Here is a 20239-nt window from a genome sequence, read left to right as displayed (position 1 = left end):
ACATTTTGTATATTTCTTCATATGGAACTAAATCTTGTTCTGTCCGTAGACCAGAAGATTGTGAAATATCATTCCTTCCATTGAAGCATTTACAGCAAGATGCACAAGAAAATGATAGGTAAGTAAACTACTCAGAGGTTGATGAAAGCAAAACTTCATTTTGTCCATAATATTAATTCTGGTTAATTTAACTTTGAAGGGTTCATATCATTTAAAGTAGGGGTGTCAAACTTCCGGCCTGCAGGCCGGATGCATCACACCCAAATCGTGCCCACCCCATCGCTGGCAATGGGGAAAAAGTTGAAATATGTCACGACACGTCACGTGACGTCACGAGTTTGACACCCATGATTTAAAGGTTGCTAATGTTTGTTAGATTGGATTCTGCATTCAATGTTTTCCTAACAGGGCTAATGTAATATACCTGAAGGCAATATTAAAGAATTATGTTTCATTTAGATTTTGCTAAGCTGTAAGTAATTTACCATTAGTATGTTTTGTCTTAAAATATTAATAAAAAATAATCTGTTTACTTCAACAATGAAATGTATACTCAAATTATGTGATTAATAAAGGATTTAAAGCTTTTCTTTCATAAATACATTTTTGTTTTCTTTTATTCAGTGTTAGATGTTTGTTTTCGCAACATGATAAGCAAGCTGTGTGTTATTTATTTATTTACTCATCCTTTAGTGATTTTTAACTTATTATTATTTTTAGAAGGAAGAAAGGGAGACTTAAACCAGGTAAGTCTGCAAGTTTAATCACTCATAGAACATAATTAGGATTACTTGAAGTTAATAACGGTATGTTATATTTAGACAGCACAGACGAGTGGCAGAGAATCCAGGGTCACTTCCTGAATGTGAGCATTATGGCAATCCCTTGTCTCTGTTCAGCGGCACCAAGAGGTTTGGCACCTAATACCAGGTCAGTAAGGATTTGTGGAATTAAACCAGTTCCTTAACATCTTCTTGTAAAAGCTTAGCTTTCTCAGACTGCACGCAGCCTAGAACCTCAGGGTTGAGAGAGCACGATGGAAAAAAATTAAACTGGTTGATTCTGCATCTTTGGGAATTGTAATCAGTTTTTATTCATGCAGATGCGGTCATCCATCTAGAATAATCATTGGATAATTATGGTGATTAAATTATCTTAGAAGTCTGACTTAAGTGGTAGTCACAAGTAATAATCTCCTTTGGGCTTTGTTAATGGGGAAATCTAGACCTTTGGTTTTCACTGATTAAATTCAGTTATTGTGAAAGCTAAATAAAAGTGCTAAAGGGAAAACCTGCATGCATAAGGAAAAGCAGAATAAACTGACAATGAAAGATCAGAATTTAATTTCAACCTTGTTATTTCTAGGAGATCTTTGACGTTTCCCAAACACACTTAGTTCAGCTGCTAACAGTAGATTCCTGTGACTCTTCTTAATTCTATTATTCACCAATATATCAGCAGGCAGGGGGAATTTGTGGTCCTCTCTGCTTCCCTAAGTATAGCTTTTAGCAATTCCAAATGTCACAGTCATAAGGCAAGACGGCTCGAAATCACGAAAATTAATGAAAACCTACAAAAAATGAAATAAATAAAGTTAGAGGCCTTTTGATGTTTCCACTTTGGAGTTGTAAGATCTTAATTTAGAGTTACATAACTGGGCAGGCTAAAAGCTGCACCAGCTTTTGAATGCTATGGATGAGGATAACAGCAAATGAAATTGAGGTTACAGAAAAAGATTGTAAAAATAGGTGAAGTGTAAAAGATTATAAAAATAGGTGATTTATTTTAATTAATTGTGTAATAAAATACTTTTATTTAATTTATCTATTAAATTTATATGCTACCATCTCTCAGTTTGAAGAAAATATACACTTATAGTTATCCGCAACTCCTCACATCTTTTTTGATTTCCTCATTAAAATATACAAATAATACTACTAGTAATTATAATAAATATTCCCTACATTGTGTACACTCGCTGGCATTGTTTTGGCTGCAAAATCTGAAAGAATGGGTTCAGTTCAGTCCTGGCAGACAACTTGTGACATCTAAGACTGCTCAAAATTTGATAAAATGTGTAATATCAAAATTTTCCATCGCTTATTGTTCCTTCTGAATAAGTCAGTTTCACACATTTCATTATGATTCTTACTTTTGACAGATGGTATGTGCATTATTCATATGTACATATTTATAAAATACATTTCAAATGTTGAATTCTAGGGATGTGTGTGTGTGTTTATGTATACACACAGATAATGTCAGTCGTAATTTGTAACTGCCTGGACTTTTTTGAAAATTTATCAAACGTTTTGGCTGGTTTTTAATTATTTTCTTGTAAAATAAATTTTCATATTTTTTTCAGAATTAAAAAATGAATGGGAAATAAAATACAATTAATGTGAAATTATACTATATTTCTTTTTAATAATAAAAACAACTATCCTTACATTGAACTACTTTGGTGTAGTAAGTTTTAGTCTCATCTTAGGCACAAAGCTAGCTGGGTGCATTTGGGCCATCCGCTCCTCTCAGCTCTAGGAAAGAGCCAACGTTAAACCAATTCTGAAAAATCTTGCCTAGAAACTGCAAGGCAGTCTCTGAGAATTGGACACAGTTGAACAAATGGGGGGGGGGGGCGGATTTTACTGGCTCTACAAAGTTAAAATAAACTAAGACAAGGCACAGTTCTAATTGCATCTTAATTCCTATCAGTCACTGGCTATTGTTCCAGTATGCCGATTGTACAGAGAAAAGCTACATCTACAAATATTGCCACATGAAGATTCTATGTAGTTACTTTCTATGTACATTAAGGTTGACAATGTCATCCGTTGAATATTATTTTACTTTTAAAAAGAGATGAAATACTTGGGTTATTAAGGTAGATTCCTGATTATGCTGTATCATCTTCTGATTAAGTCATGGTTAATTGCATTATTAGGGGACGCGGTGGCTCAGTGGGTTAGGACGCTGAGCTTGTCGATCAGAAGGTCGGCAGTTTGGCGGGTCGAATCCCGAGTGCCGCGTAACAGATTGAGCGCCTGTTACTTGTCCCAGCTTCTGCCAACCTAGCAGTTTGAAAGCACGTAAAAATGCAAGTAGAAAAATAGGGACCACTACGGTGGGAAGGTAACAGCCTTTGGCGTCTAGTCATGCCGGCCACATGACCACGGAGATGTTCTCGGACAAGCGCTGGCTCTTCGGCTTTGAAACGGAGATGAGCACCGGCCCCTAGAGTCGGAAACGACTAGCACGCATGTGCGGGGGAACCTTTACCTTTACTAATTGCATTATTTAACTTGTGTTTAATTTAACTGTGTTATTTCTAGATTGGATGATGGAAGCATAGCTCTTATAACTGTAAGGAATACATCCCGGCAAGAATTTGTTAAACATTTGAAAAGATACGCTAGTGAGAAAAACCAGGTAAAGGGTTACTCTTGCGTTTGCAACCTGGCATTATTTGACTTAAATTTTCTTAGCAGCTGCATTCCCCAAAAGTCAGAGAAAGAAATAAGAGGTTGAGGAGGAAAATCACATGTCTTAAAACATAATATAATAAAATCAGACAAAGATTTAAGGTGGAAGAAAATTCACAATATAAGATGTTAATGTTTTTGTAAAGAGAATTAAAGTTCCTGTCACAATACATTAGCCTACCTTTTTCTGATTTTGAAAATCACCAGACTAAGGCCGATTAGCCTATTTCTGTCCATCTGTTGCAGTTTTATTATAAATGGTTCTTATATACAGGAGGTACTACAGTACAAATCTGCTAAACTGATTTTTTTTAAAATCCCAAATGCTATATTTAAATATAAACTCTGTGATATTTAGGGCAAGAGAAAGCTTGTTACATTTTGTAGATAGTTCTTTATTTTCACTTACACACACACATCCAGAGTTAGTCAAGTCCTACAGCGTATGGCTCTTCCTGACAATGGAGGTGACTAGATAACCATTGTATTTCCTTCCATGGTTTTTTATGTTGATATCTGAACCAAGTAGAGTACTTCAGCTTATCATTGTCATAACAAACCAAAACAGATGCCTTGATTTGTTCTTGGGTTCTGATTATTGGATTGCTTTATGTAGATAAGATATATTGTGATGAAAACAATAGTTTGAGCTTCCATATTTTTGAAGTTGCTGCTAGTAATAGGAAGAACCAAAACAGAGAGACTTAGAGATTATGGTTTACCACAACCATGTAAACATATTCCAGATAAGTGATACAAAATATGATAGCAAACATTTCTACCCAGCAGTATATCTGGATTGCAGCAGAGGGAGGTGGAAAGAATCTGAGTCTATTTATTCTGATCAAATTTTCACAATGGGATGTATCATAGTACTTGTAGGTACCAAGGATAAACCCTTTACAGTAGGGGTGTCAAACTGCCAGCCCGCGGGCCGGATGCGTCATCATGAAACCATGCCCAACCCATGGCTGGCAATGGGGAAAAAAAAAGTCGTGCAACGTCGTGACATGTCACATGACATTGCGAGTTTGACACCACTGCTTTACAGTTTGGGAAATATAGATTAGAATTTATGGGTATTCAGCATAGTTTACTATAATGGCACAATTCTATAAACCTGGTATCCAAGGATGAATTAAGGAAGGTCAACTATCCAATTGGATTTTGGAGAACTATACATGTTTTCCTGAGATGCCTTTGAGTGAGAACACCATTTACGTTTTATTTCTTGATTTTAACAATCCTACAGAATGGGTGGCAATCAGCAGAAAGAATAAAATCACGTGGCAAAATGTAGAATAATTTTTAAAAACTGAAACTTTGTTTTGCAAATTCCATTCTCTCAAACCCATTCCCATTTTCTATAAGAATGCTAAAATGCTCATAGATATATTGTCTTTTAGCACTAGTTTTCCACTCAGTAATGGAAGCAGACACATGACAAATCCTCGCAGGTACCAGATTTTTCAATTGTTGCGTTTATGCTTTGTATTTTAGTTCAGCTTTCCTTTTATTGATACTTACATTGTTGAAGAAGTAAAAGTCTGTCCAAGGACCGGAATGAAACATATCCCTGCAGATAATCTAAACTGTATAGATTCTGAAGAAAAGACTTATCCCTGGAATATAGATGGAGATTTAGTGGAATGGGCAACAGAAGTTCATATCCGGTATGATTACATTTTGTCATGTTTGAACTACAGGTGTTGGTAGTTCTTTTCAGTTTAGCATAAGCTTTGTATGGTGTATTTCCACACCACACAGGATAATGAGAAAATTCACATTGAGCCAGTGTTTGGTTTTAATTTCTTGCAGAAGGATATTTTCCCTAAGCAGATCTAGACATAATGAGAAAGTTGGAGTATTTAAGTGACTTGTCTCTTTCAAGTTTCACTGTAATGTAGTTTGCTGCTGTATGATGGGCTCCTTCTCTTCTTGGTCCATAGCCAAATCTTACATTTGATGCAAAGAGCATCTCGTAATGGGAAAACAGAATCATGCCTATCTCTACCTGACATTTATAGGTCATATTTGCATTGAAGCAGATACATCCAAATGCAAACTGTAATGTATAGACTTGAATTATAACATTGTGGATTTTATTGTCTGTTATCAGTATACCCAGTTTCAAAGTGTACAAGATTAGGGAAGACACACTGGCATGCCAATACTTTAAGATACACATATTGAAAATGTCAATTTAGAGCTTAATGTTGGGTAACAAATATCTCAGTATTATTTTCCAATTGATAGGGGTTTTTTTTTAAATCAGTGCTATGTATTTGTATATATCCTTGCTGATTGGAAATATATCTGAAGGTAAGTATATTCTCCAGTTAGACATTATGTGTTCTGTTTAAAGCCTGTCAGTGTGACTGAAGTTAATTTGAGTTACAAGTTAATAAACAAACAAAATAACTATCAAATTCTCTGCAACTCGGCAATACATCCATGCTTTGGCGCCATCAGTTCCGTCTTCCTCAACTTATTTGTTGTACAAATGAATTACACACAAATACTTCCCCAAATTGGCCTCCCATTTGTATGAAGAGAACCATACAGGAAATTATTTTTCTTCTGTTTTTTTTCTATACCTGTGCAGTATTTTTTCAAAAACATATGAACAAAAACTACATGTTCAGATAAAGCAGTAATATCATAATTTATTTCTGTTTCTCTTGCATTTTCAGGGTACATCCCCAGTTGATTAATCTGTATGGAGAAAATGTTATTTTGGATAATCTGAAAGAATCCTGCAGTTGTATTTAGAAATAATCTATCTTTCCACCCCAATCATACTTATATGACAAAAATTGCATAAAGATATGGAAGTCTGGATGATTCAAGTTAGAAGCATGCAGTGTATCTCAAGGTTCAACCCAGAACACAATTCACAGTCATGGGTAAATACCCACTTTCTTATTGGGACAAATGCCGTTACCGTCACCTTCAGGTTGGATCAAGGCATATTTTGTGATTCCTGTTTTGGGTTTTTTATGCAAATCACACAACTGTAGCTTTGACAAATTTGCAGGAATATTAATATGGGGAGATTGCCTACATTAGAGAAATAATGTAGACTTTGGGGAAGTCGGCTCTTTCAGTTTTAAAGTTATTTTAGGTTCACACCTGTAACTTCATTGTTTTTAGACAGAACTAGATGTTGCTTATCCCTAAAATTGCACCATCATTTTTCAGACAGCTGTCTTAAAGTGATGGAAGGAGGAAAAAAATTCACTGACTGCCCCCAAGTGGATATTTTTCTCTGTACAAGGAATGATCTGACTTAAAATACCCTACCCCATACATACTACACCAGGGTTTTTCAAACGGTATTTCGTGGAAATTTAGCAATTTGCAAGAATGTAACATATGGTAGTTTCTGCAGAGACTAAATTGCTCAAATTGGATAAAAGTATTTTTCTTTGAGAAATTACCCATGTACCCATTACCCAATCACAACAGGGACACTTAAATAAATTAAAAGGGTTTAACCTACGTTGGGTTACAAAAAAAACACCTTTATGATAAGCAGTTTGAGGTAATGAAGGAAAAGTTTGGAAAGCATTGTACTGAAGGCAAAGTAAAAATTCATTTGAACAGTCAGTTTTCTGTCACTAAGCTTTGCCTCTTGATCAGGAGTTCTGGACCTGGTTCAAGTCTTCTATTAGTTGATTATAATGAATGAACCCATGCATTACACCGGACATTCAGCGACCTTTTTAGAACATCTTAAGGACTCCTTTCTAATAATTCACAAATTACAGGATATTTGGAGTTAATATATAACATTATTACTGTTTTTAATTGAAATAGAAATATATCAGCATACCAACAGAATATTTTTCATTGTTCTTTAAAGCAAAACAACTAAAATACTTAGCTATGAATTATGATTTTATACGAGTAAATTAAATAAAAGTTGGCATATCAACTAGACATTTAAACATAGTTTCACTGGTAATAAGTTGGCAGATTTTGGAAACAGAAATTGGTGCATTTGTACGTTGTGGCCTTATATAAAGCCTTTGTTCCTTGTATAATTCATTCATAAATAAAAAACAGCAAAAGCAACAAATTCTTTGCATGGTTTCATTTTGTAAAAAGCATACCTAGTTGGAAGATGACCATATACTGGAAACATAGTAGGATGTTCCCACTGCAAGTTCTTTCACTCTCTTAGTTGTAATAAACAATCAAAATACATACTCTGTGTGCATTACTCTGGGCTACAAAGTCTATTCCTTGCTTGCTATGTGGCTAGATTTTTTTTTTCTTCCGTTCAATTGTGTCCTGTTATTGGACTCTTTCTGGGCAGTTTTCTTGGCAAGGTTTTTCAGAAGAAAGTTGTCATTGCCTCCTTCCTAGGGATGAAAATGTCTGGCCCAAGGTCACCCAGCTGGCTTTGTGCCTAAGGCAGGACTAGGACCTGCAGTCTTTGTTTTTACCCTGGTACGTCACCATACCAAACTGGCTCTCTAATAGATAGAGAATTATTAACATTGCCAGGGATGTGCAGATCCTTTGAAAGGGGTTCTGTAATAAATGGGATTGCATTCAGCGTAGTACTTTTTAATGATTTAAGTCAGCTGCCTCTTCTTCATCCAGCTGCTCCGAGTTGTCTCCGCATAAACATCCATTTCATGCAAATGCAAAGATGGGATCAGCTTCTGAAAGACCTGCCTGCTTTAATAATGTCAAGAAGAGTTTCATTCACTCGGAAGACTTTCACAGGTTTATCACTGTTCCAGTATTTTATTATTTCAAATAAACATCAATAATGTAACATAAATGGTTACATAAATGAAGGAATAGAAGGGAACTCATCAAATTTGCAGATGACACTAAACTGGCAGGAACAGCCAACACCCCAAAAGACAAGCTCAGTTTCCAAAAGGATCAGGGCAGACTTGAACAATAGGCTCTATCCAACAAAATGAAATTTAATGTGGAGAAAAGCAAGGCTTTGCACCCGGGCAGGAAAAATGAAAAGTACAAATATGTATTAGGTGAATCCTGGCTCAAAAACAGTAACCGTGAAAGGGACCTTGGAATCCTAGTGGACAATCACTTAAATATGAGCCAGTAGTGTGCAGCAGCAGCAGCCAAAAAAAGCTAATATAATCCTTGGTTGCTATAAACAGGGGCATAGAATCAAAGTCGCATGAAGTAAGTACCACTTTATAAAACCTTAGTAAGCCCATACTTGGAATACCACATTAGGAAAAAAGATGTTGAAACTTTGGAAAAAGGGCAGAGAAGAGCAACTACGGTGATTAAAGGTCTGGAGACAAAAACATATGAGAAAGGTTGGGTATGGCTACTCTAGAGAAAAGGACTAGAGGCGACATGATAGCAGTATTCCAATATTTGAGGGGCTACCACAAAGCGCCAGAGGGCAGGACAAGAAACAATGGATGGAAACTAATCAAGGAGAGAAGCAACCTGGAATTAAGGAGAAACTTCCTAACAGTGAGGACAATTAACCACTGGAATGGCTTGCCTTCAGAAGTTGTGGGTACTTTATCACTGGAGGTTTTTAAGAAGAGACTGGACAGCCACGTGTATGACATGGCCTAGGTCTACTGCTTGAGCAGGGGTTTGAACTAGAAGACTTCCAAGGTCCCTTCCAGCTCTGTTCTGAATTGAAAATTGAATTATTCAATTTCTATAGCTGCCCATCTCAAACCAGTGTCTCTGCATGGCAAACAAAAAAACTATATATACCAAAAGAAATGAAATACAAATAGAAGCCAAGAGATGATATAATGTTGGTGTCAACATTACCAGGAAATGGGGCCCTTCACGCACTTGGGATCTGAGGCCCAGGCACATTGCCAAGTCTTCAAGGCCTTCCAGGTGGTCAGCAGGGTTGAAGGCCATCTTAATCTCAGGAGGGCGAGTGTTCCGGAGGACAGGTGGCAGAAAAGGCATATTATTATTATTATTATTTATTAAACTTATATACCGCCCTTCTCTCGTAGGACTCAGGGCAGTTCACAAGGTTTTTTTTATCTCACGGTGACATTCCATGGCTGACAGAACCCAGGGCATGCCCATCCCGCTGGATTAGATTGGATGGGCAGAAACAATGGCAGAAGTCAGCCCTTCAGTTAAATCTCACGAAGGGCTTTAAAGGTGACAACCAGCATCTTGAATTGCACACGGAAGCACCCTAGCAATCATTGCAGTCCCCAAAGCAACGGTGTTACGTGTGCCAAATAGCCAACATCGTTTGCAAACGTATGTTTCTGCATTTTGTACCAGCTGCATTTTGTACCTTCTGGGACTACTGCAATGTCCTTGAGGAGCACGAGAAAGTTCCTCGAGCATATTGCAGTAGTCCCAGTAGGACTTTTAAGGTGGGAAATACCATGCAAACATTTATGTCTGATATAGAGGTTTCCAGCCTCTGTATGAAAGATTAGTAAGCAAATTACAGTGATAAATTTACATTCTTAGCATGGAGGGTATAGGAGAGATTGTCAGAAGTAAACTGTTCATTTTTAAATGAAACTGTTCATTTTTAAATAAGTCTTCTTAGGCTTTCAAGAGTTACCGTATTTTCCGGCATATAAGACGACCCGGCGTATAAGACGACCCCCTACTTTTAAGAAGTTTTTCAAGGTTTTGTCTTATACGCCGGAAAATACTTACATGCCCTGCCCGTCGCAGAGGAGGCGAAGGCCCGACTGGCTCCGCCGGCCCTCCCGCTGCTCCCGCGCTTCTGCCGGCCCCCGAGGTGCAGTGTTTCCCGGGCGGCAGGCAGCGCCGGGGGGGCAGCCGCCACTGCGCCGCGGCCGGCGCCCCTCCTGCTTCCCCCCCAGGCCTTGAACTTCTCCCATTGGGCCTAGGGCGGGGCAGCTTCGCCCGCAGCCTGTTTTTTAGAACTCGTGCACTTCCCTCTCACTGTCGGCCGAGGCGCGCTCGGCCCGGGCTCCCGGTCCCTCTTCCCGGCCGGCTTCCTACCCTGCCCCTCATGGAGCTGGACTGGGCGTGCAGCCTCTCGGTGTAGCTGCTTTTCCTGGGCACCTTCTCCTCCCCCCGCGCTCCGCTCCTTCCCAGCTCACTTGCTGCCGGAAAGCATGCTGCTTGGCAGCGGCCTGCAGGAACCCTACAGAGGGCGCGCGCAGGCGCAGAGCGAGGCCCCACCCTCCCCAGGGACTTGTAGTGCAGCAACCAGATTGACTTCTGATCAGCGCTTCTTCGGGGCACACATGGCTGGGAAAGTGCGTCAGAGTCCCAGGTACCTGTAAGGCGATCAGCCTGCTTCTCCCCCATTGCCCCGCATGAGTGCCTCGCTGGCCGCCGAACCATGCCTTTTGAGCAGGAGCGGCCTTGCCCTGCTTGCCCTTGGCCGCCTCCGCGGGTACCACTCTGGCGCAGAGCAGGCGAGGCCAGTCCCCGTTTGGCCCGCCAGCTCTGGGAGAGCTCCGCACGAGCGCCTCGCCGGCTGCTGAACCCTGCCTTTTGAGCAGGAGCGGCTGTCAAGCCCCGGGCTCGACAATCAACCGAAGTGGGGGGGGGGGAATCCGTGCAGCAACCCGGCTACCTGGCCTGCCAGCCGCTCGTTGCTCTGCTGATCAGCTGGGAGGCTGAGACTCCGGATTTGAGCCACCGACAGAGCACAGCACAGGGAAGACGTGCCAAAGCTCATCCCAGAGCCTCCCGCTGCTGGAAGCCTGCTTGCAAAAAGCAGGGCGGGCAGTAGCAGCTGCTCACAGCACCTCCTTCCCCCCTCCCGCCGCCCTCTCACCTCACGAAACGGCCTCTTAGTCCGGTGCGCAGCTCCGATCCCAGCCACCAGGCTGGCTTGTCTCCGACAGCACCGCCCGGCGGAAGCGCATCCCCGCAGGGGGGAGAGCAGTGCTGGTGACAGGTGAGTCCGGCGGGCGCGAGGCCCTCCCCTCGGGCCAAGAGCCAACAGGCAGCGCCGCCTTCGCGTGGGGAGAGCCGCCCGACGCTCCCGCCCAGCCGTGTCCCGGAGCCGCGCCGGAGTTTTTTTTCCGGCGTATAAGATGACCCGGCGTATAAGACGACCCCCCAACTTTTGAGAAGATTTTCATGGGTTAAAAAGTCGTCTTATACGCCGGAAAATACGGTAAATGATACAACATTGCAAAAGCCAGCCTTCGTAAGTAAATTATACAGGGAAAGTCTAATGGTTAATAACTTTGATGTTTGTAAAGATTCACTTTAAAAATAACACTCATGTCACAAAATTGTACATTTAGTGATGTATTTGAACATCTACAACTATTTGACAGCTTCATGTTCCATTTTATTTAATATTTTATTAGTTCAATGTTGGTGATCATTCATTTTTACAGTGTAGGGTTATACAGTGATAGAACGGATTGTTCTTTTAAATCACAGTCTTTAATGCTTTCGAGGTACAACTGATGTCATAGACTGTTTTGCTGAGATAATCACCTTGGGGTTAAAGTGCACTACTTCACCATCTCAAGCCTTATGCTAAACATTCTTAACCAGTATAAAGTGGACAAGAAAATACATTTATGTAAAAATTAGGAAAAGATTGTCTCTCTTTATTTCTTTAAAATACAAAAATAAATAAAATGATTGCATAAGAGGAAGAGTGGTAACTGCCATTTCCCTGATTTTACACAATGGGAGGACTTCTCCAACCCAGCCAGGTAGAAACCCTCAAAACATGGCTGAGAGTTGCACAACAAGAAAAATCTCATACAGACCTTGAGCCAAAAGCAATATTCTGTCATTTGGTTTTTCAGTTCAATATGCAGAGGAAGAGCTCACACACCAGGTTAGTTTCTTCATCATCACTGACCCTCATTCTCTGCCTGTAGGACCCTCTATCAGTAGGGGCCCTTAACTGATAAGAGAATGCCAATATTCCAGGCTTCCAAGATGCATGGTAAGTCCAAACAGATACAACGGAGGGGAAATCCAAGATTGCATAAAAATAAAAAATGCCTCCCTTCTTTCATTGAAGAGGTCCTACATATAAGCCTAGTTCTTACCTGGAGGTTCCCAGTATTTCCAGAGCAAGGTGAAGACACTAGAATAAAAATTGCCAGCATCCACTAAATTTGCAAATCTAAAAAAAATGATGTCACTGGTTTCATTTTAGGAACTAGAAGGGGAGAACACGGCTCTACGTTAATTGTGTGGAGACTAAAACTGGGCTGATGTAGCGTCCTCCTGTACATTGGAATGTCTTGGTAAGGGAGGTTATACATTCGCGATTCAAGTGTGATTAGTACAATGCTCCTTCTCAAGTACTTTTTAAAAAACCAAGGAGCAATTGCTAGTGTTTCCTTGTTCTTGCATTTTGAGGTTTTCTTTCCTTTTGATTAGAAGTCTTGAATATCTTTAGCCTTCAGAGTTTTCTATGATTTGTTGCTTTCGGAAGCCCATTCCTTTCACCTATGACATGGGGCCTTAAGATTTAACGGTTCTTGTAGCAGATAATCCTTAACTTCTACCAAACTTGCTACTCTGAGGTATCATTGTGAATATGTTTAAAAAACTCCAAACTTTCACTTCCATTTTTTTCCTCAGGAAAATGTTTGTATTTTCTTTTGAAGAATCCCACCTGGAATACACAGTTCCAAAAATAGTTACAAAGTTTGCAATTTCAAAGCACTAATACATATGCATATTTGTATTTTAGAAAAAGAACATTACCCATGGGTTTAATATACCAAGATTCACCTATACTCAAAATACATCCCAAAGTTTAAACATCCCGAATAAAAACTTATTTTTTACATTTAAAAAAAGCACACATTTCATCCAGCAGGAGGATGAACCAAAGTAAAAAAAGCATTCTCCCTCTAACACTTAAATCTATATCAATTCCCAAATTGCAAAATGTTTAAAATGAAACAAGAAACTATTTATTTGGGAAGTCGGGCAACCTAAAATCTCTTGAATTATAACTGCTAACCACTTTCTCCCATGATTCCAAAGCCTCACTTCTCCCTCCCCTTGTCATCTGTCCAAATGGCTACTGGAATTCTCTGTTCATTTTATGCTATCATTTCCCCCAAATCACATTAAAGTTAATAAGCTGCATAAAAAAACCACATTTGTTCCCAAATGCCAAATAAAAATAATAGCAAAAGCTATGTATTCTAGAGCACGTTGCTGATTTCTTTTCGTGTAAAAATACACCAATGTGTAGATGAAAACTGAAATACGTACCTTCCATAAAACTAATATAAGAAGCAAAAGCAAAACAATTCCAAATAGCGAACCTATTGAAATAAGCAGGACACTGACACTATGTTTTGTCTTTTGGTTATGACGTCCCTCCAAAATGACCTGTAGAAAATAAAACATACACAGTTATCGCAGGTAGAAACACATCTTTGGAATACTCTTGGTTCCGCTTCTCACAGAAGTACAGTTTGGATTTGAGCCGTGACTTTTTTGCCCTCAAAGCAGATATACAGTATAAAAGAAATCTCACAAAAGTCAGAATGCCACTGATTTCAGGGGTATGCTTGAACTCTGATTACAGTACAATTTCCGACTACATAATCATGCAGTAAAGATCCTGTGTTTATGACATTACAAATATGGCTTTCTTGCAAACAGATGCAAACAAAATAATGTGCTTCTTCCCAACAGCCCGTTTTATACATAGCAGAATAGACGTCGGATGCTGAAATAATGCAAGAACTAATGCCGAATGATAAATCCCGTCTGCTTTGGGTTCGAAAATAAATCCAAGCAGATCTGGGTTAATACTAATGTTCCCTCTCCTTTACTGTCTGACTCTCAAATAATACTTACATAAGTGGTTTGCTTATTTTTATGGAGTTCAATAACTCTGGGATTTTGATCTGCTGAAACTTCTCCTTTTATTTGAAAGGTAAGCACTGAAGCTTCATCCTATTGTTAAGAAGTCAAAAAAATATTTTAAATCAATTGCTCTGTAAAGGTTCAGATAAAAACAATATGAAATAATAAGTGAGGCTAAGGAGGTAAGATGGAGAGTCTACATAGGACTAAGCCTATTCAAAATTAAATGCTTTTCAGCTGAGGGTATTCAGAGAAAAAGTACTAAGCAACTACTTAATCTGGTACTGAAACATGACATTTTGTCTGTGGTTCTCCAACACTTAAGAATATGATTACATAGCCTTCAGTATGATAGCACAAAGATTAAAATATTTACTATGCTTAATAGTGAAGGTGTTGCTTCAAGTTGAACATGAACAGTTGATTCCTTTCCACTCTCCATGTCTCCAATTTTGCAAAATATTTGCCAACACAGTGGATCATTCTTCATACAAAACTTTAGGAGAGAAAGAATATAAAGATGTATTATATAGAGTAAAATGAGTGCAGCACACATAGATATATAAGCAAAATGGAGCATAAGCATGTTTGTACACCAACTGGGATATACTATACAACTAAATTTTCACTTCAGGCTTGCTCAGATTAGAAAAGAATGTGGGATTCATTTCTTATCCCGTGAATCACATTAGCTCATAGGCAATAGCTAACAGAAGCACATTTACACGTCCCCTTAAATCCAGCTTGAGGGTTTTTGAATAATTGTTTTTGAAGGAGATGCTTCTGCATGAAGCAACTTTCCTGTCAACTCCAGCCCATATTTGAGACCAAGTTCAGTTCAGGTTCTTCTGAAGCTCAGGTCCTTCTTTTGAACCTAAAATTTAAGAGGGTTTGCCATGTGTTTCCAACACAGGTTTTGCCATTTGCATGTCATGCTTTGGCAGTGGTTGAGATGAAGATGCAACATGGTGCAATCTTCCCGGCAATTATTGTTTGCTTTTAGCTAGTGCAGTCGTACCCCTGGCCCTCTGTGGGGGGTAATAGCTGACAGGTAACTCTACAATGGACAGAGTGGCTGGAGTCAATGCTATCTCCAATACTCTCAGCCTTACGAGATATACCAGACAGGGAACCATGACCAGGTGACCTAATTCTACTTTATTAAAAGGTTAGGTTAACATAATTTTGCTAGTCTGAAAGTGCTTCTCTCCCGTTTACAGCCCCCAAATTAGGGAGGGTCTTTTCTAAGCCTTTTGCCCCACACATTCCTGCGGTGGGATAAGCTGCCTTTTATGTGACTGATCCATTGGTACAGTCTCATTGCCCTGTCTCCCATGGTCATCCCTACATACCGCTATGGCTACCTACCAAAAGACAAGGATTTGGGGTCAGAAGGACAGACAAGCAGCAACTGCTTCTGCTTCAGTGTGTTAACAGGTTGCCTGAGTAATCTAGCAATTCAACATCAACTCGTGAACTCCAACAACTCCAGCTCCAAGAAGTTGACAGGGCTAGGCTAGCAAGACACTACCTCACATTTTGCATGCTACCTGACACCCCTCCCCATAGATGCTTTGCTGCAAATGTTACCCACCCACAGTGCCTGACAGCTGTGACTGGGTGACTGCGATGAATGCAAGAGATAAAGGCTTCTTCCCAGTAAAGCACAGCTCTCCCTCTCAGCTGATCAGGCTCTGACAAATGACTAAACTCAGCATTAATAACCTAGAGCAGGGGTCTTCAAACTTGGCTCTTTTGTGACTTGTGGACTTCAGTTCCCAGAATTCCTCAGCCAGCGTGCCTGGCTGAGGAATTCTGGGAGTTGAGGTCCACAAGTCACAAAAGGGCCAAGCTTGAAGACCCCTGACTTAGAGCAATAGGTAGTTGTTATTGTTTTACTTGGGTAGGTAAATCTACCAACCCAGCACATTGTTTCTAAGAACAGCACCATTGAGACAGATACCGTATTGTTTGTGTAGGCAGAACCTGTGTTTGCTGAGCTACCTTGTGGCAAGTCCCGTCTGGAAGAAAGCAAGTTAAATTAATCTGGCTTTTGGAAAAGCCTCACGTGTAAAAGCATTTGATAGTAATGTATTTCTAATTTATGGAAAGACATTTAACAGGAGGCACTGGTTATCACTTGTCAACTGTCTTGAATATGAGCCATTAAGCTTTCAAATTTTAAGAGTACTGAAGCCTCAGCAAGTGTAACTGTGCTATTCTTTAAGTCTTTGTAAGTTTACTTCCAACTGTTGAGTTCCTGACAGCACAATCCTGCCTATGTCTTTTGAGAAATAAACGCCCTTAAGTACAATGTGGCTTGTTCCCAGATAACACTGAAATGAGGCACAAATTATTTAAGCATAAACAAGCTGCTCTGTGGTTCTGAAAACTCTGCTTATAAGGCAGAAATATGCAATAGGAGGACATTACAGCTTTAACAAATTAGTAAAAAAAAACAGTGAAATTACCAGTGGTCTATTGTCAAGTTTTGTGAGGAATATAATAAGATCTTGCACCATATTTCCCTGTTCTTCTGGTAAAATACAGTCTCTCCTGTGACTTTCATAGGTACATTGTCCATCAGTGGTCTGCAAATGAGCAAAATCATAATTGACTTACATTTTGATACCAAAGAAATTTGCAGACATTGCATATAACATCATAAATCAACTCAGTAAAAATTATAAAACTTCCTTAATTAAAATGAAACAAATTCAAGTAATAATGGGAAGAGCAAGCTTATAGCTAAGCTTTAATGCTATCTAAATTTGATCCATACTTTAATCCATGTCTTTAAAGATTCTGGGGTATGAGGATGCAAGTGAAGAAAAGGGGATATAGTTTTATAAGCAGGACAGCTATTTTACTTTATAGTTTTATTATTAAAATATATCTGTTAGGGATAGGGCCTTCTCAGTGGGGGCGCCTGCCCTTTGAAACCAGCTGCCAGTGGAGCTGAGGAATGCCCCCGACCTCCGTTCATTCCGCCGGGGCCTGAAGACCTGGCTCTTCGAGCTCTCTGGCCCAGGCTGAGGATTAATTTATTTTAATTGGGGTTTTATTTATACAGGGATAAATTTAATCTTTTTTAAACTTGGTTTTTTAACTTTTGTATTTTTGGTTTTTAATTACCCTGTAAACCACCCTGAGTCCTTCGGGAAAGGGCGGTATATAAATGTAATAAAATAAAATAAATAAAATAAATAAATATCTGCTGTCCATTTCCTAGCTTGAGGTGACAGCTAGGAAGGACAATTGTAGCCCTTTTAAAGATTTCCTAAGGCACATCTTAAAGAGTAGAAAAGCACCAGCATGCAGTAATCACAAAGACCATTCATAAGGGCTCATAGTACCTATCACAAGTCTTCATGTCCATATTGGAAAAAATATTATTTTATATGGGAAAAAGAACCCCAAACGTTCTATGACTGGCTGGATTTTACTGGTGATGCAGCATAACTGACTCTTTTCTCCTAATACGAGCCATGAGAAGAGCTTCAAATTCCAAATATAGTCCTCTAAGCTGGAACAGCTGTGTCATTTGGGCTGAGAGCATTTTGAGTGTGAAACTGTTGCCGTGACCTCAGAACACTTCCAAAGTGACTGACACAACGCAAACCAGCTGTTTTAAACTCAAAACAACTATTTGGAGCTTAATCATGTTTGAAAAGTTTTGAACATCCCTACCTCAATCTCATTCCCTTTCTATGGAAGTAACTTATTTATTACTTTCCTATTAAAATTATGTACTGATCTTGAACAGTCCAGCTCAAAAGCAAGATGCCAATTGCAGTGTAAATCAACATCAGGGAACCACAAGCATTTAAGGCAGGCAGCATCAATGTGTCAAAAGGTCATGATACCAGACCTGTTCCTTTTTGCAAATTTGTGTGATCCTGAGGCATGTACAAAAGGAGTGGGTCTTGCATCACTCCCAAAATCTTGTAGATTGTGATCCCTTGTGGATGTTGCTGCCCCTCTAGCTTGAAATTCAATTACTCAACTATTCTTTCATAGTATTTTCTGGTGTTTTCTGAAGTCAAAGCAGATACTCATCAATAAACAAAAGATTGTTAAGCCCCCCCCCTTTGCCTGTCTTAATCTGTTGTAACATACTCTCCCCTATGCTGCTTTAATTTCATTTAATTATGGGACTTGTATGCCGCCCTATCTCCCGAAGGACTCAGGGCGGCTAACAACAATAAAAACAGTAAATACAAATATTAAAAGAGATTAAATTTTACAAAGCCCCACTAAAAACCAATAAAAATTAAAACAAAATTAAAAAACCCGTCGTCAGTCCAGGTCGGCCAGTTGGAAAAGGTATGTCTTTAGGTCGCGACGAAAGGACCGGAGATCTCGGGCCATCCGAAGTTCTCGGGGGAGCTGATTCCAAAGGGCAGGCGCCCCGACAGAGAAGGCCCTACCCCTGGGGGTCGCCAGCCGACATTGTCTGGCTGACGGCACCCTGAGGAGACCCTCCCTGTGTGAGCGCACAGGGCTTTTTCCCATTAATGGCATTGCTGGTTTGGTCTTCCTCTTAAAGATAGCGTATCACAATCAAAGACAGCGTATCACAATCATTGATAAAGCTTTCAGATCCATGTAGAAAGCTAACAACTGGACAATTGGTTATGCTGTATCACATTTCATGTTCCAAATCCAGAAAATAAATTAAGCATACCTTGACATCCAGTATATTAAACAGCCTGTCATTTCTTGGTAGAAAAGAATTGGGTATCTGTATCAGCAGATTTACATCGGGAGCCAGACTCACTCCAGGATTACTGACCTTTGGTATACAGAAGGCCAGAGCTGAATTAGTATTTTATCTGAATTGATATGACAACTATTGCACCCTATCACCTTCCTCCTAAAAAAACAATTGGAATTTTAAAAATCTTTCACTTCCAAATGTTGAATTCTGAACATTTACTGAACATATACTGCTAAAACGCCTGTACATTTTTTTAACATTTGCAGATCAGTGTCCAAAGCATACTTAAGGTATACAAAACGGCATTAAAAGGACATTGCAAGACCACAGGAAAAGCATAATAATTAAACAGTTAAACCTATGCTGGAAGATACAAAAATAGCTCTTTATTTGCCATTGCCCCAGCAAGAAAGTCTTTTTTTTTTTTTTTGAAACAATGAATGCACGGAGCAAAAATTAAACACCCATCTTTGAAAGGGAATATTTACATTATAACAAATGTGGCGATTCACAACGGCACTTATGATTTAAAAAACAGAGACGACCTCCTTCACTGCAAAAAGAGAGTAGCTGCGACATAATGGATAAAATTAAATGAATAGGGTTCAGAGATTGATCAGCGTGGGCAGAGCTTCAGTGGCCAAGAAAGCCATTTTGCAGAGGGTTAGATGTTGGACTTGGATTGGGAAGACTTAAGATTCAAATCCACCTCAGTCATGAGAAAGCATTTTTTTAAAAAAAATAATAATCTAATTTTACTTTAATTCATTATTCCAAAAGTAAGACAATGAAAATAGAGGATAATGTCCATACGTAGAAAGTGATATTGATTGTCTCCTTCATGCAAGAAAGTGGTGATTTTTCTTCGGCGGGTCCGTAAATAAATGAGGCTGGAGACACAGACCTACAAACAATAAAAGAGAAAATACTGATTAAAGTGGAATCCATCGTAAGATAACTTCTTTGAGTACCGTTTGAGTACCACACAGATCTAAAACTTAGTTACATCCAATTAAACTCCCGTAATTGCAGTTCTCATCGCTGTTTTCCTCCTGCTTTCCTACATGGCCTCTAAATCTGAATGTGGCCTTCCAGAGCAGTTCTGAGAGAGTAGAGATGGAGACGAGATGGAGGTCTCATCTGCTGGGACTGACTGTCTTCGTAGAGTCGGTCACATATCCAGCTTGCATCTGAGTATCAAAAAAGAACTCAGCTATTTTGGAAAGACTAAATCAGAATAGAG

General features: G+C 39.4%; 2 protein-coding genes across 3 annotated transcripts in view; one reads left to right on the top strand and one right to left on the bottom strand.

The window, feature by feature from the left end:
• CERKL (CERK like autophagy regulator) overlaps positions 1–6554 on the top strand; it is a 42449-nt gene extending 35895 nt beyond the window's left edge. The window contains exons 8-13 of the mRNA XM_083353213.1: positions 50–118; positions 721–746; positions 822–930; positions 3333–3429; positions 4983–5155; positions 6176–6554. Coding sequence (XP_083209339.1) covers positions 50–118; positions 721–746; positions 822–930; positions 3333–3429; positions 4983–5155; positions 6176–6254 — 553 coding nt within the window. The 3' untranslated portion in view covers positions 6255–6554. The remainder of the gene's footprint in view (positions 1–49; positions 119–720; positions 747–821; positions 931–3332; positions 3430–4982; positions 5156–6175) is intronic.
• Positions 6555–12013: 5459 nt separating this feature from the next.
• The window catches only part of ITGA4 (integrin subunit alpha 4), a 49247-nt gene continuing 41021 nt past the window's right edge, over positions 12014–20239 (bottom strand). For both annotated transcript variants that reach the window (XM_083368654.1, XM_083368655.1), the window contains 7 exons: positions 19810–19900; positions 18964–19071; positions 16748–16867; positions 14653–14772; positions 14268–14366; positions 13674–13793; positions 12014–13062 (listed from right to left, as the gene is read on the bottom strand). In XM_083368654.1, coding sequence (XP_083224780.1) covers positions 12961–13062; positions 13674–13793; positions 14268–14366; positions 14653–14772; positions 16748–16867; positions 18964–19071; positions 19810–19900 — 760 coding nt within the window. In that variant the 3' untranslated portion in view covers positions 12014–12960. The remainder of the gene's footprint in view (positions 13063–13673; positions 13794–14267; positions 14367–14652; positions 14773–16747; positions 16868–18963; positions 19072–19809; positions 19901–20239) is intronic.

This window comes from Vipera ursinii (assembly GCF_947247035.1).
Source record: "Vipera ursinii genome assembly, chromosome: 1".
NCBI lineage: Eukaryota > Metazoa > Chordata > Lepidosauria > Squamata > Viperidae > Vipera > Vipera ursinii.
This window is presented reverse-complemented; position numbering and strand designations above follow the sequence as displayed.